Raw genomic sequence first — 25,738 nt, 5'->3', positions numbered from 1 at the left:
TCGAGAAACGACACGCCTAAGTTCTATCTAAACCTCGTCCGTTGATAAAGTGCCTCTTACGACATGCGATGTTATTCTTTCTGGTCGCGAGTAAATGTTGTACGAACCTAAACTCATTAATGTTTGCAATGATGATAAAAGTTGCTAGCGTATGTCCAGAGAGGCACATTAGCAGTTAAAGGTCGAAAAACAATACAGAGAGATATGTACCCCACCATTTTCATTTATCACAATTTTGTAATATCTAGACTTCCATTAACAAATCTATACTGTTATTATTTATTGGTCGTTAAAATAACAGTTGATGGTGATTTGGTTTTAAATTGTAAGTACCTGCATATGTGTGTCCGTTTATGTATAGTGTTTTTGGAATTATAATATTAGACCATTGCGAATCAGTAAGGTGAACTTCATAACTTTTTCCTTACATCAAAACAGTGTACCCATGTTTTACAATCACGAATTTAAAAATTGAGCAATTAACTACGTCTAAAGAAATAAAAAGGACGAGACGCGTCTGGGTTTTGCTCAGATTTGCAGTTTAGGAACAAGAAGTGGGTGGTGCATTTTTACAGGTGATTTTTTTGACTTGAGGTACCTAGCATTGTTCTTTTCCGACCCTACACGGGTAAATATGTAGGTGACAAAAGCACAAAACCATGATGTTAAGCGGTTGGCAACGGATCTACGAGTAGTTCCTGTTAACGTATTGGGTGCAAAATTCAAAAAGCTTGCACTTGTGCAACCTCTTTGAAGATTTGCAATGAATTTGCACTCTCCCTCCCACCTACGCTCACTACTAAGCAAAAGAGAACGATCATCACAATTATTTAATGCTCTTAAAGTAATGCATTTTTCAGATGGACCTGCTGCTGACTTTGTTAATTCTACTGGCGGCCCTATTTTTATACTTAGTATATTCTGTAAACGAAAAGTACAAGTATTGGGAGAGAAGGGGCGTTCCATTTATCAAACCAACGCTCTTCTTCGGTAGCTTATTATCCTTCATGTTTGACAAAGACAACTTGCGAAAGTTTTTAAGAAACGCTAGTCAAACCTTTCCAGGACCTTACTATGGATTCTACGTATTAACCCATCCGATCCTAGTGATAACAGATTTGGAGATTATAAAACGGGTTATGATCAAAGATTTTGCGGCATTTCCCAACAAACTTTTCATGTGGGACAAGCAATTGGATCCAGTTCTTGGTGACTCGCTGTTTGCCGTACGTGATGACGAATGGAGATCGCTCAGAGCCAAACTCAGTGGAATATTTTCCTCTGCGAAGCTGAAGGATATGGTCACAAGGATGCAGATGAGTGGAGAACACTTAAAAGATCACTTGGGGTTAGTAGCGAATCAGGACGTTGAAGCAATGGACGTTATCGCAAAATATTCGTCTAATATAATCGCGTCATCTGCCTTTGGTTTCAATATTGACTGTTTTAAGAAAGACCATCGTGATTTTAAGTACTACAATGAGCACATAATGTCGAAAGGTACGATAGGCGAGGTCAAAATCCTTTCGTATTTGTTTATGCACCCACTGGCTAAACTGTTCAAACTTAGTTTTCTTGATCCTATCGGCGTGGAGTACTTCCGCAATATCTTCATGAACATATTAAAAGATAAAGAAGCGAAAAGGAGCAACCGTAACGACATTCTTAGTCTTCTTCTAAATATGAAGGATAGTGGCGATACAATGGGTAAGTAATTTTACCATCCAGAATATGCTGATTGATTACCTACAGGTTACAACAGAATGGTATCTCAGAGTATAATGTTCTTTGCGGCTGCACACGAAACCACAACAGCCACGATTACCTTTACATTGCGCGAATTAGGGTTGAATAGTACCATACAGGACCGTGCAAGGCAAGAGATCGCTACGGTGTTACAGAGGCATAACGGTCAGGTCGACTACAATTCATTAATCGCCATGAAATACCTAGACATGACCATTAAAGGTACCTAAGCCAAATGATTATTGATTGCCTGTAATGCACCTTCTTCCAGAAACTTTAAGGAAGTACTCAATTGTTTCCTTTCTTCATAGAGAAGCGGCTGAAGATACCGTCATCCCAGAAACGGGACTAAAGATCGACCGTGGGACTGGTATTATTGTGTCCACCGACGGCGTCCACCATAACCCGCAGTTACACCCCAATCCCAGCATATACGATCCCGAAAGGTTTAATGATGAAAATAAACATAGTGTGGCTTCGCAAGCCTTTGTGCCCTTTGGAATTGGACCAAGGCAGTGTTTGGGTATTAAAATACTTTTTTTTTCACTCTGAGAATCATTAGTCGAGGGAGTATGCCGTTAGCTTGGATTGGGCTCGCTCGCTGTTGAGTGTGCGATCCGTGGTAGCGGAATACAATGCGCTTGGGCGACAAGCTGCACCATCCAGATTAAAAGACGCACGCTGTATACTAATGTTTGTCTTACTTTAGGTGAACGGTTCTCATTTTTTTCAATGAAGACAGCGTTGGTGCACATATTGAGAGATTTTGAAGTTGTAGTCGATTCCAAAGAGAACAAGGAGGTAGAGATTAATACGGCGTACATATCCAGACCAAAAGGTGGAATTCATTTAACTTTTAGGAAATTGGATCACTGCAGCTGTGATCCGCGATACTGAAATACATTAGCAATTAAAAATAAAAATTGTATAAGAATAGAATACTATCTATAATAGAATCTCGACACTATGGTACGTAGTCGACGTACTTCCCAAACTAGTAGGTACCTACATATTTTGGTGAGGTGAACCAGTCTTGGCTTCAATTCATAAAATATGTAAGGTAGGTTTCCACATAATTATATTAGTCTTATTGGAAAGAACTCTCTTCGTGTAATAAGATTTTATATTGATCGAGTCTTTTTAATAAATGTGACAAGCGGTAGAGAGCGCGGTTTGACATTAACATAAACTTTGCAGGCTTTCTTGAAAATTTCAAATGGAACGATATCATTATTATACGATATTAGAAATTTAAATTGCAATATACATCAAAGTTGGCTTTGAAACAAAAGAAACACAATGCCAAGCAAAAAACTACTCGGCAGAGACTTCGTCGAAAATGATGGCAGACATTTTGACCATTTACGTTTGTCATAATGATTTTTTTTTTATTATTTAATTTTGAATCGTCTGATTTAAAATCTGAATAATTTATTATTCTTATAAATTAAAAATCGGTAATTTTAATTATTGATATTATTTTAATTATCGCTTGTTACGTAGTCTTTTGTTTCAAACTTGGGTCCATATTGCAATTTAAATTTATCCTATCCTCCCCTCATATTTTATAAGTCCCAAAATGTTGCAAAATTCCTACTAGATCGCGATTCATGTATTTTTAATGATATCTGTTGGGAATATTTCACGAAAGAAGTCATTCGTCTAATTAACCATGGATCGTATGCCCTCTAGCGACAAACCTGGAAACTTGAAAGTAATTTCCAGCGATTTCTCTTGGTCCCTTTTATGAACAAAACCTTTTTTCCCAAGCTGTGCAATTAAAGGTTCCATACGAATGGTCTGTGACCCTTCTTTATTAATAGGACACCCTGTACATTTAAGTGTCTTCACTCTAATTATGTACCCAAAAATGTACTTTGGCGTATGGACAGAATAAATATATGTACACATTGATAATTTTATCGACACCCCAAAGAATGTAAAAGTTGGCATCGGGGTTGGCATCTAGAAAGCAGAAATGTGAAAAAAACTTCTAGAATTCGAAAATATTTTTTAAATACAAAAACTTTACATACAAAGGTCTTAATTTATACACACGGAATTACGTCACCTTCAGCCCTAAAACAATACACCCTTTGTTTTAAAAAGGCTATACTTAGAATCGAAGAATTGTATCTGAGCACGAAAACGTCGCCTTCAGTCGGAACTTCAATTCTGACCTCTCTTTTACCTTCTTCAAACCTGCTCTCTATTTTACCTCAAGTGGGTGTTTAGTTTAGAGATATTAATTCAGGCAAGAACCATAGTTACTTTTGAAGTATGAAAAACATGTACCTCTTTAATTTCTGCTATTGAAGAAAGTCGTTGAACCTCCACTCGTTGATGCTTTTCACAGCTCGCATATAATTCCATGAATATCTACAGTCTGGAATACTTTGGGTAGCGGTTCAGGATCCCGAGATATCTGCACTGTTTTACTCGCTTTCAGTTAGATATCTTCTGTATGGAAATCCTCTAATATTTCACGCTGACCGGTGCAAAATAAACGCGGGTTGGTTAATAAATATTTGTGTTTTGTAATTGCAAGCTGCGAATACGTGACCACCTCACGAGGCTGTCGGCCAATTAATGATTTCCCATGCACTTCATAAATGAATCACCATGGTTGCGACACGACTGAAATTAATCTTACATACAATTTCTACACGGTTAAGTCATAAAAGCCAATTCAGGTACAGTCTAAACGTAAACTTGTATATCTACTGAAACTAATAAACTTTCTGAACCAATCTTTCTCCCTCAAAATTTAAATCATATTTTATACCCATTCCCAAAGAAATTTCAGATTTTTAAATACAGACGATTCCAAGACGACCGAATTCTGAAACAGGTTGGCACATTTCCTTCATAATTCGCAAAAATTTTGCACCCATGTTTTTTGGTGATATTCTTCAAGGAAACCTCCATAACCACTAAGGTACAAACAATCATCTCGAAGATTTTTAAAATTTTCCTAAGAATGTCAAAAAATCTATGGAGAATATCCGTCCCAAATTATAAACAATTTCTGAATAATATTTAAAGAATTTTCTGTCAATCAATACAAATTCTATGATTGACAGATGTGGACGAATCTCTGCGAGATACCTTCCCTCCACCAAAGTTGGAAACAATCTGTCACAAATGACTAGTGTTTCTAAAAACTCTTACCTTTGAAGGGTTTCTGGAGAACCTAGGGAGATTCCTTATGGAATACCCGTAGAACGTAGAAACTGCAAATCCATAAAAATCACTCAAAAAGTTTTAAACTGCCCCAAAAAATATCTAAAAGTATTTCAGAAAACCTATACAATATACAAATATTTCTCCAAAGTGATAAGTTTATGAACTAAAACATCACCGGAGAATTAGGGGTAAGGATTTTGGAAGATACTTTAATATAGGACGGAATAGTAAGAAAGGAGGCATAAAAGCTTTAAACATTATAACCATATTTGCAAAACAATTGTAATAAAATTGCTTAAAGTGTATATAATTATTGAAAAACTTTTAGAGAGACTATTTTACTTCTTTTTGTCTATATTTTTTAGTGGACTAGATTCTAACAGTTGCTGCTTTAACATTTCAACTAGTCATTACGTTAAAAAATTTCTATTTCCGAACCCGAGTTCGATTCTGAGAACCTTTTGGTTTTTAGCCGAACATGAACTCCAGAAAACCAAGCTACCTAGCAGAACGTTTTGGGCTCTACAGGCAAAAATCCATAAAAAAGTTTTTTCTGATCGATTTCAAACAAGTCGTTTTTGGACTAAGTTACTATTTACGGAACATGGACAAGTTTAAGATTGACTTTACTTATTGTTTTTGGAAACAGTTTTTTTTTGTTCATAACTTTTGATGATAAAAATTCTGAATATGTTGGATTTAACCGGTCAAAATATAAAGAAATAAAGTGTTTCCGATCGATTTCGAAACAAGTCGCTTTTGGACCGGTATTATAGGAAACGTATTTCAAAGAATATCGACAAATTTTGGGTTGACCGGGAGGAAAACTTTTTTTATAGATCTTGGCCTGTAAAATCCAAAACTACCAGAACCGTCAAAAGGCTCTTTAGCTCTTTACTTTTTTCCTTTTCGCGTTTATTTTTGTCTCATGTCTTTTAATGTTTTTTGTGTAATCTTAACAATTGTGTACGTTTCGATAGCATTTATAGAAAAGTGTATTTCTAAAAATGACTCCAGAAGAATCATACCAAAATTTCTAAACCTCCTCTAAGAGCGATCTCCAAAACATCTGGAAATCTTTATAGAATCTCTGAAGAATTTGAAAAAGTATTTGGAAAGCTAATCTAAAAAATTGAAAAACATCTGGGCAAGCTCTGAACCCTGCTCTGAACATACCCTGAAGATGGTTGTAACGGATGATTATAAATTAAACGATGGTTCGCTGATTCTTCCCGCAGAAGGGTGCCCAGGGTGTATATTTGTGTCTCACAGAACTTGATTGAAGATTTTCTCACGTTTATGGATCTTATAGCAATTTCTTCGTTCTCTTTGTTGTAGGTAGTACTTTTAGAACTTACCTTCCTATACTTTTACTTTCAGCTAGTTCAGGTATAAATGGTATAAAATTAGGAAAGAATTTAGTTTATTCCGCTTTTAGTGATATCTCATTAATAGTCAAGAATTTCTAACGAAAATTTTGGAAAAACATTAGTTTAAAATTTGCACTCCAATATGTTTCGGAGGATTTATGTAAATTTCAAAATTGACTCTCTTGTTAGTCCTTGTAGAACAGCAATAATTCCAAAGAGATGATTAAAAATTGATATACATTTATTTAAAAGTAAACATTGAAATGAAGCATTTTATATAAACACACTAAAAAGAGAAAAACAACCTAATTTCTATTAATTCAAATACCCATATATCTAAATAACACCATCTTAAAAATGTAATGATTATGTCCATATAGACAAATTACAATAATTTAAATTTTATAGAAAAGTTTATGAGACGTACGAATATAAACGCGTTTAGATCAATCACTTTTAGTTCACATGCAATTATGCAAACCGTAAATTAAAAAAGATAATAGGTACCTTTATTAAACATGCACACGAGTGACGTTATCCTTGGCGCTGCTGCAGCTCGAGTTGCTACTGCCACTGGTGGTGTGGGACTTCGATGCGTACTCCTCTCACCTGCCCCAAATCCAGTTAATATAGTCCGTGATGGAAAATACTCGCAAGCTGGCGAAAACAATCGCAGGCTGGATAATAGAGAAATCGAGGGCTTTTGGCAAATAATGCTAGCCTATCTCCATTAATGCCAATGCTGAGCTGATGTACGTCTTCTCACGCAAATCTATTCATTCTTTGAAGTTCTCGCCACTACAGTTATTAAGTACACTCGCCTTTTTAATTTACCTAGCCCTTAACTATATGACCAACCGCTTTTAAATCACAAATTTGTGTCGCTAATTGTTGCGTATAAGTTGCAAACTTGATGCGCTCATCTTTGCGCGACCGCTGTGACGGAGCGAATGCGACTAGAAGTCTCAATTCCCGCTCAGTACATGGTTATTAAAAGTGCAGATTCATGCAACATGCAATGCAATATATCTATATCTTTTATTGTTATGCTGACACCACTTCACTCACAAACAGGCGATTCTAAAACCTGTTACATAATATTCGTCTATTCTATAAAATGTCTTTACATTGTACGGCTTATTAATTACACCCGAACGTCTATTAATAAAGCTGTTTTGCTAACAGCAACTCAGTGTTTGTTCAGCGTTCCTGCATAACTCTGTTCTATTCTCTGGAACCTTACAGGAATACCTTCCTTTGGATCCAACGCATGCGCAGCCCCAAAGTTTAGCTGACCTTTCGTAGCAGCATCCCTTTCAATTTTAAAGGCCCTAATGAGGTATATAAGGCAAACTTTTATGCTCATCAATGCGAATCGTCTTCCTAAAAATGCGGTTAATAAACGGAAAGTCTAAGCGGGCTACTGACCCAAACAAGCTCTAGGACCAGTACTGAATGGTAGATATACGAACGGGTCGATCGGGATTGAGGTGTCTCCATTGAATCTATCAGGATTGTATTTATAGGGATCATTAAAGAATTCCGGATTATAATGCAACCAATGGGTTGGTATGATAATGGACGTACCCCTTTCCAAAACGGCACCTGTTTCAGGAATGAAATAGTCCTCAACACATTTGCGTTGTATGAATGGAATTACTGGATACTTTCGTAGGCTTTCTACAAAATTGAGTTTAAGTACTGTAATTCTAATTTAGTATAGGTAAACTCACCGCACACGACCATATTCAGAAATTTCAAATTGTCGATTGTGTGTGATGTAACATCATCTTCTCCCACAACTGTCTCAATCTCCTCGCGTATACGATTTTGTATATCCTGATTAATGCACAGTTCGTATATCGTCAATGAAATGATGGCACTAATAGTCTCATGACCGACGCCGAGGAAAGCAATTGCTTGCGCCAACAATGCGTTGTTATCTACGGCAAGATCATTACATTGGGCCCGTTACCCAGCAAACTTTCTTTACCAAGAGAGCCACTTTGGTTTTTGATATCAATCAGTATATCCACAAGATCGTTTCTTCTAACCCCCGAAATCTCTCTATGCTTTATTGTATCAGAAAATACGTTTTGAAAGAAATCACATGCGGTCGGATCAAAAAACTGGTACTTAAATATTTTAACAAGTTGAGGGAGAAAAATATACGAAAATCCTTTGAACAGACCCACGTAAGCTTTCGGGAATATCTTATGAGCGTAGTCATTGCACATGCTCTGCTTTTCTTTAAAACAATTCGAGTTTACTCCAAACACGCATGAAAAGACCACCTCCGTGGAAAACCTGGTGGTTAAATCCTTCAAATTCAGCCGTTCGTTTAATTGACCATCGATGTACAAGCGTAACGATTTGGCACATCTCTCTGTGTAAACTTGCATTGCTTTTACCTTAGCTGGGCTGAAGATGCGAGATAATCTTGTTCTAACCGTCCTCCATTGCGCGTTTCCCAAGCTCAGCAGTGAGTTACTAAACGTGGGATCAATAGATTTGTCGTTTATGAAGATTTTGTCGGGAAACTTTTGGAAATCTCTAACGAGTATTCTTTTAATAATACCGGGGTCTTTGATTGCCAGGTATGGCTTGTGCAAAATGAAAAATCCGACGTACGGTCCTTCGCGTTCGTTGCATAGGTGGGCGACGTACTTTGCCGGCGAATATTTTCCCATGAATATTTCGACGATGTTTCCCACTATTAATTTGGGCACTATGAACGGTATATTTCTATTTTTCCAATATCTGTAGCGATGTCGGAAGTAAAAGTACACTGTGAGACATAATGTGAGAAGGAATGCGAAAGTAATCCACATTGCCAATTACTGAAAGAAAAAAAATTAGGAATCGTTTTGGGAATATAATGCCTTGTGAGTTTGCGGCGATCTTGCACCAGATTGACGGAATGTAGGTATCCATTAAATAATTGTCTTTGGAAACGCGGAAGCCAACACTGAACTGTGCAATTATTCCGCAAATAATTACTCTTTCCCTCACTACTTACCGTGAAATCAGAATACTAAGATGTCGGAGCGTCGAACAACCCTACAAAATCGCAACTAACTGATACCAAACTAGAAATTATTTATATGATGCTGCGTCATTTGATTATCTACTTGTGTGGTTAAGTAAAGAGCTATTTCAAGCACTCTAGCGGTTGGTGTCCAAAATATACAGCAAACACATTTCTTTAAGTTTTCAAAAAACTTACTTCCTAAAATGTTTTCTGTTACTTATTATATAAGTAAGACAATCGAACATAATTCGTGCCAATAAGTAAATTAAAATAGAATTACAAACACACCATGCATAACTTACAGTGTCGAGGTCAAAGGTATGACGATAACTTAATTTTTAAAGTGGTTATCAATAAGTCTCAACAGCAGCACATATAGATACTTTACTATCGTATTCGTATAAATATTCTAAGGATACAGTGTCTAGAATGATGATATTTTATGATTAGGCACAATTATGACGATTGGTAGAGTCAATCTTTTGTCTATACTTGTAAGTTGGAAATGAGAGTCAATTTAATGGTATTGTCAATGGAGGTCCCTAGACAATCTTTGTTTCTTGGTAACATAGACCACAGTTTTTATAAGACAGACTCTATACTTTCCAGCCAGGTCGCGAAGACAGGGAAAAGGGGAGAGTATAGCAATTTACACGGCGGTTATACTTACGTTATTTGGTCGCTTATCCAGACCACCGGCTGGTTACTGTCGTTAAATACATTACACAAAATTTACTCCCAGATTATGTAAGTCAAAATAGCGCTAACAGAAATTAATTCATTAAATGTTATTCAAAATTTGTGGTAAGTTAGAAAATGCATCATTCCTTAAAATGAAGGCTTTAAGTAATGAAATTAAACCTTCTTCCTCGTTTTTAGAGCCAAACTAACTTATGTTGAGATGCCTACTTCCACTCAAAGAATGCGAGAGTGTAGCGAAATTACGAAACCCCATTAAAAACGATAGAAGACATGATAGACAAGTTTATACAAATTCGAATTCCTCAAATCCAAGGTCTTCCTGTTGGAATTTTAAAATTACCAAATCACACCTTCCGAAGGTGCCGTCTCAATAAAACCGTATGAAAAAACCCTAAAAGACGCAAGATGACGCAAGGCAATTAAACCTAATAATAATGTAGTTTTAATTTTACCCCTAAGTAGAGGGTTTAAACACTACGACCACTGCAGTCCAATTAATAATTAGCTTCTAAGGTCAATAAAGTATTATACAAATACTACTGCAAATATTAACATAAATAAAATTCAAATCCAACCTCTGACATCTGGCTCGTTCTGCCTCGATTTTTCAAGATTATTTACTTATTCATATACCAATAGATGAAATTTAAATTTACTAGTGCCCTCTATCTGCACTATTATTAAAATGAATACATAACTTTACATGGAATTCTGAGTTACGACAAATACACGTTACAATATTATGGAGTCGCCAAGATCTATGGGGTTTTTAAGAGTGCCCAAAGTCTTGCGACGGGGTTTTACAGTTTTCCAAAGTTTCTATAGATTTTATAAACTTTAAAGGTATTCAAAAGCTGTCAAAAGCGTTTAGAGGCTAAGAGCATTCTATGCCCAAGAAACTTCCCTTGATCGCTCTTTACTCTTTAGGTTTGTTGGATTAAAAACCTTCAACTGTTTTCAATAAACGTGAAAAGTTTTGAATGGTGATCAAGGGGAGACTTTTTAATTCTTCAAGAGCATTATTGATCTTTCAAATTATCTGTCTGTGAGTACTGAATTGTCTTCACAGCGTTATTCGATAGTAAAAAAAAATGCGTTTTCTTTCTTTAAGGGTATTTTAATATACGAATCTTGAAGATCTAAGCTAAGTGCATTTAAAAACAGTAATATCCACGTGTGCGATTTTGAGAACCTGTAATACGTGTTAAGCCTTAAACCCTATACCTTTGAAAGTGGTTTAGAAAGTCTTGAAAAACCTTTAGGGTCTTCAAATACTGTAGGAGTTGATCCTTTTCCCTTAGGTGCATTTACCAATTTTTAATAGCACTTAAGACCATTAAGAAGCGTTTATGAGATCTTCAAGTCTTTAATGCGTTTTAGTAGTTTTCAGTGGTCGTTGAAAGTGTTACTTACTCTTTAGAGTATTTAAGAACTTGTAAGGAGCTTTAATCGTTTCGTGGGAAGTTGGGTCACGCCCGTGGCACGTTTGAGTTTTCAGATTTACGTGAAATCGAGAATTTTTGTTTGAAATATAAATCAATTGAATCGTGGTTAAGTTTAGTTCCAACGTCGACGCCGAATTGAAAAAGTGATATTCGCGCTCGTGTGTTATCCTCAAGCTTCCTTGATAAAATACCTACTTCTATACTGTCAAAAGCTTTTCTGATGTCAAATAACACAATAAAGCAATGTTTATTTGAATCAAGCGCATCGTATATGTGGCTGAAATGTTCTCAATAATTTCGTGGCTTCTTTTACTTTCCTAAGCGAGCACATTTTATGACGATGCCTTATTCTTTGCACCTTCAAATGTCGGAAAAATTCTCATATGGATTCAAGGTAATGAGTGCTCCTTTTACAACTCCACGGCTGTAAATCAAATGTAAAAGGTTTTTTGCACTTAAAGGGGTGTTGATCAGCCCCTTTTTGAATTAAGTTAACGAATGCCACGTTTTGTTGAAACTAGGATTGCTTGCAACACCTGGTGCCTTTTTAGAAGTACAACACACGAAACAAAAATAAAAGTTCTACTCAAACTTCTTAAAAAATGGAAGTACGAATTGTTAATTTTACATATAACAATAGAGAAAATGTACGATACCTCTTAACTAAATTTCCCTGAAATTGTTGATTTCCTTCCACAGAACTGGCAAGCTCCTACGAGGATAGATGACGTCTCTGGGTTTTCTTTTGGATATGAACAGCTGTTGGATTTCCGCAAGTATTTACTTTACATGCAGAATACTATACTGTCTATCGTCAAAGGCAACTTCTTGTTTCCACAAGGGTTAATAATGGCTTAACCCAACTTTCAACAACGAATCGTACAATCCATTCATTATTCGGCATCGGTTACTAACTTTTTGAATTTGGTTAAGATCTCAGAAATATATAAAGAAAATTCACACAAATTTTTATTGGTAGGTTAACACACAGATGCGTTGAGTACATCTGAAATTGTTATCACATCTAATAACAATTGCAGACAAACTTCTATTAGTATTAGATCAAGAAGTTTGTTGCAGAAGATTAATGAACGATTAATAAAAGGGCCAGAGGTAGGGAAGGGGGAGAGTGGCGTAGAATTAGATCAGACTGACATTGCACCTAATGAATTGTACTTCCTGCAATAACTTTATTAGAATAAAAGACAAACCTTGTATAAGTGTCATTTGGCAAAATTACGTAGGCTACTGCACAAATGCATTTGGACGGATTATGTACGAGAGACTTTCGTATACATTTAAGTTAAATATTAAATAACACTTTAGGCCAAATTGACGTAAATAAAGAGAGGAAAAAATAGAAAGGATGAATATTTTGAGTACAGCGAGGTACCTTAAAACTACCAAATACACAACAGCAGTAAAAAAGTTAGTATTCACATATTGACTACTTACGCTAAACTCTAAACTCCTAAAAAATATAGTTTCTTTGCGGAATGCATAATAAAAGTATCCAAAAGTAAATCGGACAGTCCATCAAACGACAGTCCTAAAAGTCCAAATAACGCAAACACTTCGACTGTCGCATGCATCTCATCAAACTCACTCGTAAATTTTCCGTTCGGCCTGGCCAATGTTATACCCCCGTGGGCACATTCCATTGAGGTTGCTGTAACGAAGCAATGGTTATTAGTGGAACGTTGCACTATCGAGAAACCTTCGTCATTGGTCCGTTTCTAAGGCCGTGACGCCGGAAAGGTGCATGGAATTTCTTCGCATCGGATCATTGTGATCTCTACGTAGAGACATGTACACGAAAAGGCTGTTTTTTAAGGCAGCTTGTACCTGTAAACATCTCAGTTATGAATAATTCCCATGATTTCCAATAGGCGCTTTTACTTTATTGGTAATGGGTAGTGAAGCGACTATGGAGGATGATTGTGATCGAGCAAATGAGTGTGAGGAGAAATTACCTCTCCGTTACAGAAGCAGTACAAGACTGATAAAAATAATCCTTGGAAAGTAGTAAGAAAGTAAGTGCTATAAGACCAGAGAGCAAATTTCCATGCGTTTTTAAATAATCGGTAGTCCACCAAAAATAATATGTTGGCTATACCCATCAGTGGTAGTAGAAATATGGCGGCACGTACAGCTTTCCTAGATAAAAAAATCGATTGTCAGTACTATTGGGGGGGGGGGGGGGACAGCGGATTCAGTTGAGCTCCAGATCCACTCTAAATACAAGAACAGCTGCCAATTTATGACAATAGAGGACAAATGAAAAATAAATAAGAGCTCAACTGACCATAAATCAATTTAGCTTACGGAACTTGGTGGTAACATCAATTACATGAGAATATTTACCTAACTTGCTGTATTTCGCTGGTATGACTTTCCCTCAGCTTAACAACGAGGACTCTTACAATGTTGAGAAGAAATAACAAGTTGACCTTTAAAAAAAAATTAAATGAGCTAAGACCAATATAATTTATCAACTCAGCATGCACTAACTGACTTTGTGAATTTCGAATCTATGCTACAATTAGCCTGACTGTTATCTTTCAAACCTGCATTTGTTGAAGAACAAATGTTAAAAGAGTAGGTAGTAGTGGTATCCGGTACTATTGTAACTACGTGCAGTCCTTGTAAGGTAAACTAATAAAACCGCAAAGTCGTGTTAGTTTGTAGTTTATAATTCTCTTTGGATCTTTTAAATTACATTAGAGTCTAATTTGTTAAACAATTGTCGTACATATTTGAAGACACCTTTGAAGTATTCAAGTTTGAATTTTCAGCAAGTTATATGCTAACGTGACAGGAATTCAGGGACAGCCAAGATAATTTTTAACGACAAATTTAATCTGTGCTTTGTTGGTGCGCAGAGTTGTCAGTTTGTGATAAATTTTCGTGTTTGCAGGAAGAATTTGTCAGGCCGCGGATGGTATCGAGCTTTATTTAATTTTTGCTGAAGACAAATATGAATGCGTAACTTTTATTTTGCACAACAACAAACCTCTTTCTTTGTTAGGTTTTTTTTAATCATTTAAATGTAAAAAAGAAATTGTTTGCTTTATCAATTGACATGTATTTTTACGCATTGTTGTGTAAACTGCAGGGGGCCTCGTTTCTCTAGGGTGAAATAATGCCGATGGCGAAGATGAGAGCGAGCCACCCTGTAGTTGAAAGTTTACGTGCTGTGAACGTAGACACAGAATTTAGGGATTTTATTTAATGGTCATTGTAATTGTTTATTTTGTAAATTGTGAACTTGTATAAGTAATTTAAGGGTTGTTATTGTATTTAAATGAGTGTATAAAATTCAAGGAACGCACAAATTTAAAACGACGGAAGAAAGAAGACTTACCGGACACAAGTGCGTATAAAAGTTGCTATCGGGTAAATTAATTACATTTTTTATTACAGGGTTCTGTAATGTATATCTTCTGTTTAATAATAAATTTGTGTAATCTCAGATTGTCTTTCAATCATGTGTCAATTTGAAGCCCAATTTAAGATTCAGGTTCAATTTCATTCGATTATTATGTCCGATTTTCCTTCTAAGTTTGTCGTACCCGAATAGAATTTCTAATCCGCTTCAAAATGTATATAGCGTTTCCGTTTGAATTTACAGAATTCTTTTGCGGCATTTTATTTTATGCTTAGTGTGTAAAGTGAACGACAGGATTTCTCTTTGTGTCGGAAAGTTAAGGCAATTGAGAATAATGGTAATTGTAAGCTAGCTAGGTATTTTGCAAACCTGACTAATCTTATACACTTACATACATGTCAACAAGGAATACTAATATTTTTTTTACATTTATTTTAATGGCACTTACCATTTTTAGTTTGTTATAGTGTAGCCTGTTAGGAAGTGCTGTTGGCTACTAATCTCATAAATAAAAATAAAATAAGTAAGCGAACAATAAGTAAGAATTTAGCAAACGTACAGACCGTGTTGGTTCGAATTATGTTAGAGTTTTAAGGGTGATAAAAACAATGCGTTCAAAAAGTTTAGGGGATTATTTGCCCGCCGGTGATGTCAAGGATAACTTTCTGTAGGCTCGAAACGCCGGACCAGAGGCGGGTTATCTATTTCGGGGGCGAGATTCTGGTAATAGTTCAATCTTTTGAAAAAGCGAATGATTGAAGAAATTGCGATAATGTTTGGGGATGACGGAAATGATTAGGAAATACTTATAAGAAATGGTTTCAGATGATTTTGATGATGTTTCAGACATATAAAACAAATAAATATGTCGAAAATGTTTTGAAAATACCGACTACTTTAGTAATCGAAATATTTAGGAAATTTGATGCTTCACAATTATTGTTTTGAAATCATCGAATGCTTTCAAAACGTTTCAAAAATGGGACAACAATTTCTGAAATATTAGAAATAAGGACTAAAAATAGATTTCTTAAAAACTGAATTAGTTTCCGTATATTGAATGAACTAAACAAACTATAAATGTCATAATAGTGAAGGTTTTGAGAAATCTGTTTGGCTAATTAAAATATAGTGTTATGTTTCGCGGATATAATTAAAGGATTGTTAATTTTTGCAATTAGTTTTGGGTTTGTGATTACACATTACAGTATTCAAATTCAGCTGATGAATGGAGTTTAAATCACTAAATGAACGTAGATTCCTTATTAAAAAAAGTGTAAAACAAATACAAAAACAAACATTAAGGAGGTTTTTTTGCTGTTTTCGTTCGTGAATTCAGGGCTATCCTACCAGTTTTAGATTTTGTAAATATTATGTAAATGTAGAAAATTGAATAACACTGGCGTTTGTAATTGATATTTAATATATTGTTAAACAAACATTAAGGAGATTTTTTTGCTGTTTTCGTTGGTGAATTCAGGGCTATCCCACCAGTTGTGGATTTTGTAAATATTATATAAATGTAAAAAATTGACTAACACTGGCGTTTGTAATTGATATTTAATACATTGTTAAATAAACAAGAAAAACGAATTAGAAACACATTTCACAGATTTTTTTTTAATATGAAATACAAGCTGGTGTAAGAGTGTAGTGTAAGAGCAGAGCTAAGAGAAGCTCTTACAGTAAATGCAGAGCTAGCCGTCGGAACAATTTTGAAAAGACAAAATCATTTCAGTTTCAATATAGGAGGGCCAAAAAAAATCGATCACAATTTTAGCTTCTATCTCTATCGGGTGGAGTGAGTTTCGGGCAATACGGTGGTAGGGAAAATTGTAACAGTTATGGAAGCATTGTCATAAGAGAAGGGGGTACAATACGAATAGGGAATTTAACCGCCGGGCGGCAAATGAAAGCTAATACCAGAAAAAACAATGAAGGTAATAGGGATTTTAGTAAAAAAAAAAACGTGACACAATTTTCCAGAATAATGAGAGTGCCAGTTTTTCTAGAGAGGAACGTGAACATAACAGATGTAATATAAATAATAATAAAAGCCGCACTATTTTGGACAATTATGTTTAATCGCACACCTAGCAATTTACTGAAATATGCAACAACAGTACAAGAAATAGGTACATGAAAAATAAACCAGGATTTTATTATTGTGGAACTACCTTTTAATGAGAATGTATGGTAGCGTTAGTTGATGTAGTGGTGGATATTTGGTTGATTTGGGGAAGTTTTGTGAAAAAAAAATCAAGAAGATATTGTTTATGGGTAATAAAGAGAAAAAAAATCTTGTAACTTTAATCCATTGAAGCGAAGAAAATAAACCAGTCGAGTGCCTGCGGCTTTTAAAGTGAAAAACGCCTTTCTGTAATTTAAATGAAATGACAGCAATTTGTAAAGCAGTGTAGTACGACTTAGGTATATGATGACAGATTTAAAGCGTACATGCCCCAACCCCCTCTCACCTCTCAACCCATTATAATTTTCTATGTAGTATAATCAGGTTGGTATAATCAGGTGGTCATTCAAATACTTAAAAAAAACGCCATTTCGAAAAAAAAATCAGTGCTTATATTTGTATAGGTACTTTAATCTTTGTATTTAAACATGTTTGCCAAATTTCATTGATATAACAAAGTTTAAACCGCCAATATTCATCTTGGATTTTAACCATGCAAAAAAAAACAATTTCCAAAAAAAATCAAGAAGCTGTAACTTTTGATCCAGGGGCGCAATCGGCAAACCGTTGAAAATTGTGGATTCTACAGGCTATAAGAAAATGTTTGTTCTCGGTCGATTTCTGACAAGTCGTTTTTTCGTTCTATAGCCTTTGCATTTTCACCGAAAATCGACTACAAAATTTCCTACATTTTTCATATATACCGTTTTTTTGGAAGACCAACCGTTCCATAGCTCCAACGCACCAAACAAAAGCATTCGCATATACAGTGCTATTCATAGAGATTTCGTATGTCTACATTTTGCATTGTAATTCTAGATTTTATTAAAAACGACAGTAAGTAGTATGTTTTTGGTTATGTTGAAGAGATAGATTAAATTCGGCCGCTATTTCACTTAAGTTTCTTATGGAATTCTCTTCCACAAAAATTACATTCAATTTCTTCACCTCCGTTAAAATTGAGGGTTGTTTACGGTGTCTTATGTGGATCGCATTTAAATAACCACTAATTTTAAAGTGATCACCACAGAAAATAAGTCTCTTACGCTCCTTAAACTATTACCTGCACTATACCAATTGACATAAACTTTTTCTTCAATCGCGAACGAAAATAAAAATACGGAAGGCAAAGCAATAATATTCCAATTAATTAATATGACAGCAAAATATTACTTTGTTTTAAGAAGTTATTTTGGTGGAATATAATTAGGTGCCCTTCAGAAGAATTTTCGTCCTTTAAAACTAGACATACATAGAAAATCCCTATGTCTACTTTTGAATGAATATCACTGTATATTAATCAAAATTTTGCGAAAATCGGCCATACCATACCACTTAACTGTTAAGTTAAAGCTTGGTTTTATTATATTAATTTAACTTATTTCATGATGTATAAAGTTAACTTCTTTTGATAACAAAAGAATTTGACAAACCCGATCAAGGTAACTGTACAATAGGACCCTGGCACTCTGATTAATAAAAATCATTCATTTTGATCAAATAAAATCAAAAAAAGTTAGCGCTTTAGGGTGCGACCGGATTTGCAAAATCATTTTTGGTTGCCTCGAAAAGTAGCTCCTACGTCAAAATCTGATTTCTCGTGAACTATTCTTCGGATTTCGATTTCGATGTACGTGTTCCCATTCGCCTACTATAGAGTTAAATTTCTTGTTATATTTCGGAAAGCTAATTTGACAGGACTAGTAAAGTAAAGGAGAATTTACCACTAGTCGATTTGTTAACTAAGAAAATTGTTGGAATTTAGAAAAAAAATTCCACAGTCCGTCGATTTGAAAGAATCATCGTGACCATTTTTGGATAGGGTTGTTTTAGACTTCCACCATCTATAAAAAAATTGAGAACGCTCTGGGAGTCACCCAGCTTGAAAGACAAAGATCGTTTTTCTAATTTGTTTATTTAATTAATCGATGAATAATGACTATGCAACCTACGGTGTTTGTATATTGTTTTGTTATCAAAATAAGTTACCAAATTCGGATTTTCATAAATATCTGATGAATTTTACTCAGTAATAACAAATTGTTAATTTTCGGGATTGATTTCTTTATATTTTTTCATAAAAAAACAATAACATTTGAAAATGAACATTTTTACATAAAATAAGTACCTACGCTTGGTTTCGCTGAGTGACGTGACAACATTCAGTTTAGACTACTTTTGTAGCTACCCGTAATTTGACAGGAGTAGTAAAGTAATGGAGAGTTTACCGCTAGTCGAGTTTCATTTGACTGCGCCTTAGTATGAATGTACAAGCTTACGCAAATATTCTGTTCAATACAGACCCCTCCTCCACCTAAAAAATATGGGGAACACATAACTGTTTTATTGGTTTATCCAAAATCGTCCTGAAACCTTCATTTTCATGCCTACTTACTGTTAGGAAATTTTAGTTTCCATGACAGAGGCAGAGCAGACTAGGTTTCCTGCCGCTTGTCACTTCACTGGCCGCACTTGTCACTGGACCGGCCGCCCCTGTGACATTGTTAAATTTCTATAATGACTCCCGTCATCACTGACAGATTGACTTTAATAAAAAGTTCTATCTAAAAATTGAAATTTTATATTAAAATGCGATTTCGGGTAAAAATTAATACAATACTCGTCAGAAATTTTATATTAAAATGCGATTTCGGGTAAAAATTAATACAATACTCGTCAGAAAAATGACATTATACTTGACTCGGAAATTCAATATTTCCTCACCAGTAATGTGTCATTTTCCAGACTTTTATGTAAATAACTATTTCTTGATTTTTTCAACTACTTTCCCTATATTATTAATTATTATTCATATAATACTGGGTCCGGGAATATGTTTTTCTTTGATGCGCTCTATCAGTAGAATGGTTAACCTTACAAAAAAAGTGATATAGGTATGAAAAATACAGAAAATTTTGTCTACTTTAATTATGTATAGAAAAAACGCTTCCTTTTTGAGGTATCGGTCAAAAACTAAGAAAAGTGCTAAAATTTGGACAAAAAGTACAAAATAAAACAAAGTTCCGGTTCAAAAATTTCTAATATGCCTACCCTATTTTTTCCTCAGTTAAAAATGTGTCAAAATTTGCTTCATAATTTATTATTTTTTGAGGAAATAATCATGCCGAATATACCGCGTAATTGAATTTTGTCGTCAAATTGTTTTGCTAAAAAGAAATATACTCATCCTAAATTGTGTTACGTGGAAAACTGACTACGTATTTCTAAACAAAACTGTTGATGAACACGTCAAAATTTAAAATCTACGCACTTGGGCTAATAATTTGTTATTCAAACATGTCGGTAAAAAACCGCATTCGCTTAAGTTTGGCTATAATATGAAAATAAACTCATTCACTTTATAGGCAACGTGCTTTCTAAAAAATCGTCAGTAACCTTTGTGCATAATTACTTCCAATAACGCGCCCCCTACACTCATAACCACAGATCAAATCAAATTAGTGGTACATTGGCAATCAAAGTAGCTTCATAAAATTTTACAGTTTCAAGCCACCTTGGCGAGGTTGGAAGGCAATCTCCAGAATACATTGGAAACTAATTTTTCTTCGTTTCAGAACTATTAGGTTCTTTACAACCAATTTAAAGCACCATTAGTTACGAAATTCGATTATTAGAGAAAACCTGCACTAGCTGTCTATATCGGGCAACATGTTTATTACATTTTTATTTATTTATACGGACGCTAGAGACCTACACATTTTAACGAACTATTTTGATAGCCATTTAAAACATCGTGTATGTACCTATTAGTATCAAACATTAAAGCACCCATTACTAGTTTTAATTACTTATTAGTATTACCTACCTACAGCAACAGTCATGTACATTTGGCAAGCGAATAGAGACATTTTTCGATATAAAATTTCCTCCAACCACGTTATTTCGGATGGAAGCTGAAACTCCGCTTTCTAAAGAAAAGTGACTTACAATTTAGACATAGCTTCATTAAAAATACTGTGCATAAAAGCGTAACTAACAATGTCATAAAACTTCGAGCTCTATTCTCATCATAACGACATGAAATTTTAATGTGTACAAATTGAGTAGAAATCCTGTGAGCAAATTGTATTCGTGAAAGTATTTCGAAAATGAAATTTTTTGGGTGGAAATGCTTTTTAAAAACAATGTGTTTACGCATGTAGGTAATAAATTTTCGAGCGCTATTCTCTTTACAAGAACATAACATTTTATGGAAAAATTGACGCTGTGATGCAAGCGTTTGATTCAAACATTTCGGAAATGAATTTGTGCAAACGCTTTCTCAAATCATGCAATTTCCGCATGTGAGCTTAGCTAAAGAAAAATGCCTTGCAATTTGCCATGACTTCACTTAGAATAAATCGAAATTCACCAATTCGTGTTGTGGGTAAGCATAATATCCCAAAAATTGCTGTTATGGATGATACAAACATTGGACCGTTATTGCCATGACAAAAACATGAAATTATATGTAAAAATCAATTAGAGATGCTGTGATCGGAGATCGAAGTTGAGGCATCTTGGAAATGATATTATTTTGGAGGGATTGGTTTCTCAAAGCTCGTGATTTGGAGATGAAAGCTTAGGTTTCTAAAGAAATTGCCCTTTAATGAAGATTATAAGTCCCGAATATAATCAAAATAAAATTCTGGTTGGGTAAGCACCTCAAATTCACAAAAGCTTTTCCCTGTGCGATTATTTTTTTATGTTTTTCAGAGTAATAAAGCTATCAGCATTTGATTACAAAAGTCGATTTCGGTTTTTTGTTGGTATAAGTACTAGCCCTCTTGGTCCCAGAGTAGGAACATTTTTTAGCGCATTTTTGAAAAAAATACGCTATTATATTCGTTATGGCTGGCTGGCCGGCTGTCCGTCTGAGATCTCAGCAACTACAATAGCTAGAGACTTCAATTTTCACTAAAAGCTTTCTGCTGTAGTATAGGCTCTAGTCTATTTTGAGTTAGATTAATTTTGAGATCGATAATTTAAGAAAATAATTTCGATATAGTTTTCGGAGGTGCTATAATTTTACCGTTAGATAACGCTACCAGTAGAAACAACTTAATTATTTACCTTTGTGATTTGTTTTACAAAATAAAGACGTATCTCAATTGTAATTAAAAATAACATTAATTATTAAACACATCAGCCAACTTTACTCGTGAAATCAATAATTTTAAACTTCAGAAATAAAATACTGCTCTGTAATACCAAAAATACGCTTTAATCATGCATATGCTGATTTACAACTAGTTTTCTATTTAATTATAACTTTAAATGATTCTGAAACCACAATTATAAACACGACAAATTCGAAATGTGCGTTCAACCCGTTTCATATTTTCTACTTGGTACCAAATAAGATAGCAATAAACGTTTAAGATTTGATCACTCGTTGATACAAAAAAGGCGTTCAAAGTTAATCGGCGGTCGTTAAGAGGCGATATATGGAATATGCGAGAGATATTCCTTCCCCTCCCGAGTGTATAAGGCGGAGGATGGTAAGCAGCGTTTGATGAAGAAGGCGTTCGAAGTTAAGCGTCGGTCGTTAATAAAGAGGCGATCTAAGGAAGATGCGAGAGATATTCTATCTATCCTTCCCCTCTCCAGTGTATAAAGCATTGAATACTAAGTAGCGATTGATACGAAAAAAGTGTTCGAAGTTAAGAGGCGGTGGTTAACAAAAAGGCGATCTATGGAGGATGCTAGAGATATTCCTTGGCCCCTCGAGTGTATAGGCGATCAATGCTAAGCAGCGGTTGATACTCAGAAGGCAGTTGAAGCTAATCGGCAGTCGATACGAGAGAGTTGGGGGGCTTATTAGCGTCACGTACCCCAAATTCCCAAATTTGTTCTATATTAACTATTTTACGTGAAATTATTAACTAGGCATTTTGAATTTCTGCTTGAGTGAAAACTTGCACTTACCCTTAGCTTCGTAAAGACATGGTAATTATTGTACCCTGGTAGAAACAATTTCAATCTACGAGGAAAATACAGCAAGCGCACTTCGCGTTAAACAAGGAACTGATTTGAACTGAACATAAATTGCATTTTTGCGGGAGGGTGACTAACGTAAATCGTTAGAGGTCAAGTTTTGTGCTAATACGCTTATGTAAATTGCCACATATACCTATTTACCGTTCAATAACTGAAGGTGAAATCAAACAGGGATTCTTTGGATTCAATTAGAATAATTTTTAGCAAAAGTACCGAATATACAGTGCGTCACGAAAGTAACGCAAAAAATTCATATCTTTTTGTCTGTTGTGTTTTTTGTTTGCTGAATTTTAATGAAATCGTTTGCAATCGCATTGTTTTGTTATGTCTATTGAAAATAAAGATCGTAACAGTCTTTGACAGGAAGATAGATCTGTCAAATATAACTCATAAATGTTCAATTATAACCAAATGGCATTTTCTATATACTAATCCACCTATTTTTGCATTTTTCTGAAAACACAACAGGAAAAAAGATACGAATCTTTTGCGTTACTTTTGAGACACACTGTATATCAAGTTTTTGTTAAACACCGCGAAAGGATTTCCTGTATCGAAAACTATACGAGCACAAAATGGCTTTGGCCGATATTCCATAGAATAGCACAAAATCATAATAACATTTTACTGCAGTTAGAAATTGAATATTTGGGTATCTACAACTTCAGGGGGGGATACAGACACAAACAACAGCAGAAAAGAGAAAAACGAAATAAAATTGGAGAACAACACCAGAGGGTGAAGATGCAGAGCGCACAAGGAAGGAGTAGTTACAACGATCTTTACCAAAATATTTATTGGAGAAAATAAAAAATATTAAAATAGTGGCCACATTTAGATGTGGAAATGAGGCGAAAGGAAAAGAGAAATTGAGACAAGAAGCAGAACGAAAATATAGAATATGTCGAGAGGAAGAAAAGAACATAGAATTGCAGAGAAGATAAAAGGACAGGGAGAAGCAGGAGGATGCCATTTTGGTGCCTAATAAGCTTTGATTGTGGATTGCTTGATAAAGAAGCTTTTCAGCTTAAAGATAAAGACAAGGAAAAGAAAGTATTCATTTTTCAATAAGAAAAAAACAAAAATATGTATATAAGTTTCAATAGTTTTAGCGTCACATCGGAGTGAAGGAAGTTAATTCGCGAAATGGTTAGCTTCCCTTTATCGTCGTGTATAATAGAAAACTTATAACACTACTGAAAATTGTGTAGGTATTTAATTTAGACGTCGAAGATAGCAAGCTTAGGTTATCCCGTCGTTTTCATTGAAACAATACTGTAGTCTGTTCTGAACTTCATTTTATTTCGTGCCCTGTGTTCCATTTTTAATAAGAATGACAGATGTCATTGGAATGCACAATGATTTGTCTCACTTTATATATATTAAAAAGACACTTGGCCTACTCATTCAAACCTATTAAAATGTCAATTTAACATCTGCTATAAAATAAATTAATTGAGTTTGTAAGCTTCGTTTTATCACCGCGACTTTTCAGTTTCTAATTTTTTTAAATTCTTAATTCACGTGCAAAGACGAAACTAATAGGATCTAACGTCTGGAATGTTCCGATTAGTTCAAAATAAGACTTGTATGAGATGCATTCAAGAAATGAAAAAAAGCCTTCAACTAAAGGAAGGTAGCATTCAATGTCAACCTTCAAAAAAGTTTATAAAATCCCATTAAAATCGTAATAAACATAAAATAAAAGCATACTTACTATAATAACGGTTAAACGTGGACCTTCCAGTATCCAGTAATATGGTAAGAAATAATACAAATACCAGCACCTGCAGCAAGAAAATACTTGCACTTTAGCCATTGTCAAAAAAATGGAAGGACAAACTTACCCCGTATTTTCCGTACATACGATCATTATTATAACCCATATAATAGTTAAAGCCAATGGAAGAGTCCATCCCAGCCAGAAGTACAGCTTCATGTACGAGTACTCTTGAAAAACTGTGACGGTTATAACATTGTGAAGATAGAGGCCTTCGATGAACATCCACATGAACATTGCGGTTTTGGCGTATTCCAATAACACATAAATTGACTCACATAGGTACGGCTGCAGTTAGAAATAAGCCTTAACTAATCTCGATAATTGAAATATAACGAAACCTACTGTATTTTCAATGACTTTATCTTCAAATGACTGATCGATGTATATCACAAGCCGTACAAAAATCTGTAATATCGTCGATAAAAATAAATTTTTGTGAATTTTTGTACGATTATTCCTTAAAACCCTAAAACCAAAGAGATTAACTCCAAAATTAGCGTACTTCTTTTACCTATAACGAAAAAATATAAATAACGAAAACGCGAGAGACAGTAGGGATACTCCCAGACCAACCATTTCTATGATTCTTGTATTGTAGCCTACCTAAAAATCGATTCTTTAAAATTATTACGAAAAAAAGCACAGATTCACCTTAGTGCATGTCTGAAAGTCTAACACTTTGCACATGTTGATTAAGTCTCTAAGTCGAGGTAAGTAGCAGTTGTCGTAGTACGTATAGCCTTTTCCTTGCAAATTGGTGATGTTGTTGTACTCCCACTGTGCATCCGCTTTACATATTCGGTACGCAAATTCTGGAAGGATAGAAACCATATTAGGAAGTAATGCATTTATATGGTTTGTAGTGTAATGTTTGAAATTTGAAAGGCGTAACAGGT

General features: G+C 34.8%; 3 protein-coding genes across 14 annotated transcripts in view; 1 reads left to right on the top strand and 2 right to left on the bottom strand.

Moving 5' to 3' along the window:
* The first annotated feature begins 257 nt into the window (after positions 1 to 257).
* Positions 258 to 2,910, top strand: LOC116172433 (cytochrome P450 6k1-like). Of its 3 annotated transcripts, XM_031489649.1 has the most exons (6): positions 258 to 325; positions 861 to 1,707; positions 1,753 to 1,968; positions 2,018 to 2,269; positions 2,456 to 2,547; positions 2,607 to 2,910. In XM_031489649.1, the coding sequence occupies exons 2-6, from the start codon at positions 861 to 863 to the stop codon at positions 2,628 to 2,630; spliced, it is 1,431 nt and encodes a 476-aa protein (XP_031345509.1). In that variant the 5' UTR covers positions 258 to 325; the 3' UTR covers positions 2,631 to 2,910. The 3 variants fall into 3 exon arrangements, with proteins under 3 accessions (XP_031345509.1, XP_031345507.1, XP_031345508.1); XM_031489647.1 differs by having other exon boundaries at positions 2,456 to 2,910; XM_031489648.1 differs by lacking the exon at positions 258 to 325 and adding an exon at positions 332 to 575 and having other exon boundaries at positions 2,456 to 2,910.
* A 4,477-nt stretch (positions 2,911 to 7,387) lies between these two features.
* Positions 7,388 to 9,631, bottom strand: LOC116172156 (cytochrome P450 6k1-like). Of its 3 annotated transcripts, XM_031489306.1 has the most exons (6): positions 9,322 to 9,631; positions 8,296 to 9,142; positions 8,036 to 8,245; positions 7,890 to 7,982; positions 7,731 to 7,807; positions 7,536 to 7,685 (listed from the first exon to the last, which is right to left on the bottom strand). In XM_031489306.1, the coding sequence occupies exons 2-6, from the start codon at positions 9,131 to 9,133 to the stop codon at positions 7,668 to 7,670; spliced, it is 1,236 nt and encodes a 411-aa protein (XP_031345166.1). In that variant the 5' UTR covers positions 9,134 to 9,142; positions 9,322 to 9,631; the 3' UTR covers positions 7,536 to 7,667. The 3 variants fall into 3 exon arrangements, with proteins under 3 accessions (XP_031345165.1, XP_031345163.1, XP_031345166.1); XM_031489305.1 differs by lacking the exon at positions 7,731 to 7,807 and having other exon boundaries at positions 7,388 to 7,685; XM_031489303.1 differs by having other exon boundaries at positions 7,388 to 7,685; positions 7,731 to 7,982; positions 9,322 to 9,629.
* A 3,007-nt stretch (positions 9,632 to 12,638) lies between these two features.
* The window catches only part of LOC116172490 (PDF receptor), a 70,690-nt gene continuing 57,590 nt past the window's right edge, over positions 12,639 to 25,738 (bottom strand). For 5 of the 8 annotated variants that reach the window (XM_031489717.1, XM_031489714.1, XM_031489715.1 and 2 more), the window contains exons 4-12: positions 25,494 to 25,654; positions 25,354 to 25,445; positions 25,185 to 25,308; positions 24,907 to 25,127; positions 24,777 to 24,846; positions 13,845 to 13,930; positions 13,454 to 13,637; positions 13,198 to 13,325; positions 12,639 to 13,149 (exon numbers count right to left, since the gene is read on the bottom strand). In XM_031489717.1, the coding sequence (XP_031345577.1) occupies positions 13,203 to 13,325; positions 13,454 to 13,637; positions 13,845 to 13,930; positions 24,777 to 24,846; positions 24,907 to 25,127; positions 25,185 to 25,308; positions 25,354 to 25,445; positions 25,494 to 25,654 (1,061 nt within the window). In that variant the 3' untranslated portion in view covers positions 12,639 to 13,149; positions 13,198 to 13,202. Of the gene's footprint in view, positions 13,150 to 13,197; positions 13,326 to 13,379; positions 13,638 to 13,844; positions 13,931 to 24,776; positions 24,847 to 24,906; positions 25,128 to 25,184; positions 25,309 to 25,353; positions 25,446 to 25,493; positions 25,655 to 25,738 lie in introns of those variants that run through there. The other 3 variants (XR_004145669.1, XM_031489712.1, XM_031489719.1) reach the window with 3 other exon arrangements.

The sequence above is a fragment of the Photinus pyralis genome, unplaced genomic scaffold (assembly GCF_008802855.1).
Source record: "Photinus pyralis isolate 1611_PpyrPB1 unplaced genomic scaffold, Ppyr1.3 Ppyr1.4_LG5, whole genome shotgun sequence".
Taxonomy (NCBI): domain Eukaryota; kingdom Metazoa; phylum Arthropoda; class Insecta; order Coleoptera; family Lampyridae; genus Photinus; species Photinus pyralis.
This window is presented reverse-complemented; position numbering and strand designations above follow the sequence as displayed.

What these genes read in the sequence shown, in the direction of transcription:
- LOC116172433 (XM_031489647.1), top strand. Translation starts at nt 861, where the DNA reads ATGGACCTGCTGCTGACTTTGTTAATTCTACTGGCGGCCCTATTTTTA. An exon ending in CCTAGACATGACCATTAAAG is followed by an intron (nt 1,969 to 2,017) that starts GTACCTAAGCCA and finishes ACCTTCTTCCAG; the next exon opens with AAACTTTAAGGAAGTACTCA. An exon ending in TGGACCAAGGCAGTGTTTGG is followed by an intron (nt 2,270 to 2,455) that starts GTATTAAAATAC and finishes GTCTTACTTTAG; the next exon opens with GTGAACGGTTCTCATTTTTT.
- LOC116172156 (XM_031489303.1), bottom strand. Translation starts at nt 9,133, where the DNA reads ATGTGGATTACTTTCGCATTCCTTCTCACATTATGTCTCACAGTGTAC. An exon ending in AAACCAAAGTGGCTCTCTTG is followed by an intron (nt 8,246 to 8,295) that starts GTAAAGAAAGTT and finishes ATCTTGCCGTAG; the next exon opens with ATAACAACGCATTGTTGGCG. An exon ending in TGGTCCTAGAGCTTGTTTGG is followed by an intron (nt 7,686 to 7,730) that starts GTCAGTAGCCCG and finishes CCGCATTTTTAG; the next exon opens with GAAGACGATTCGCATTGATG.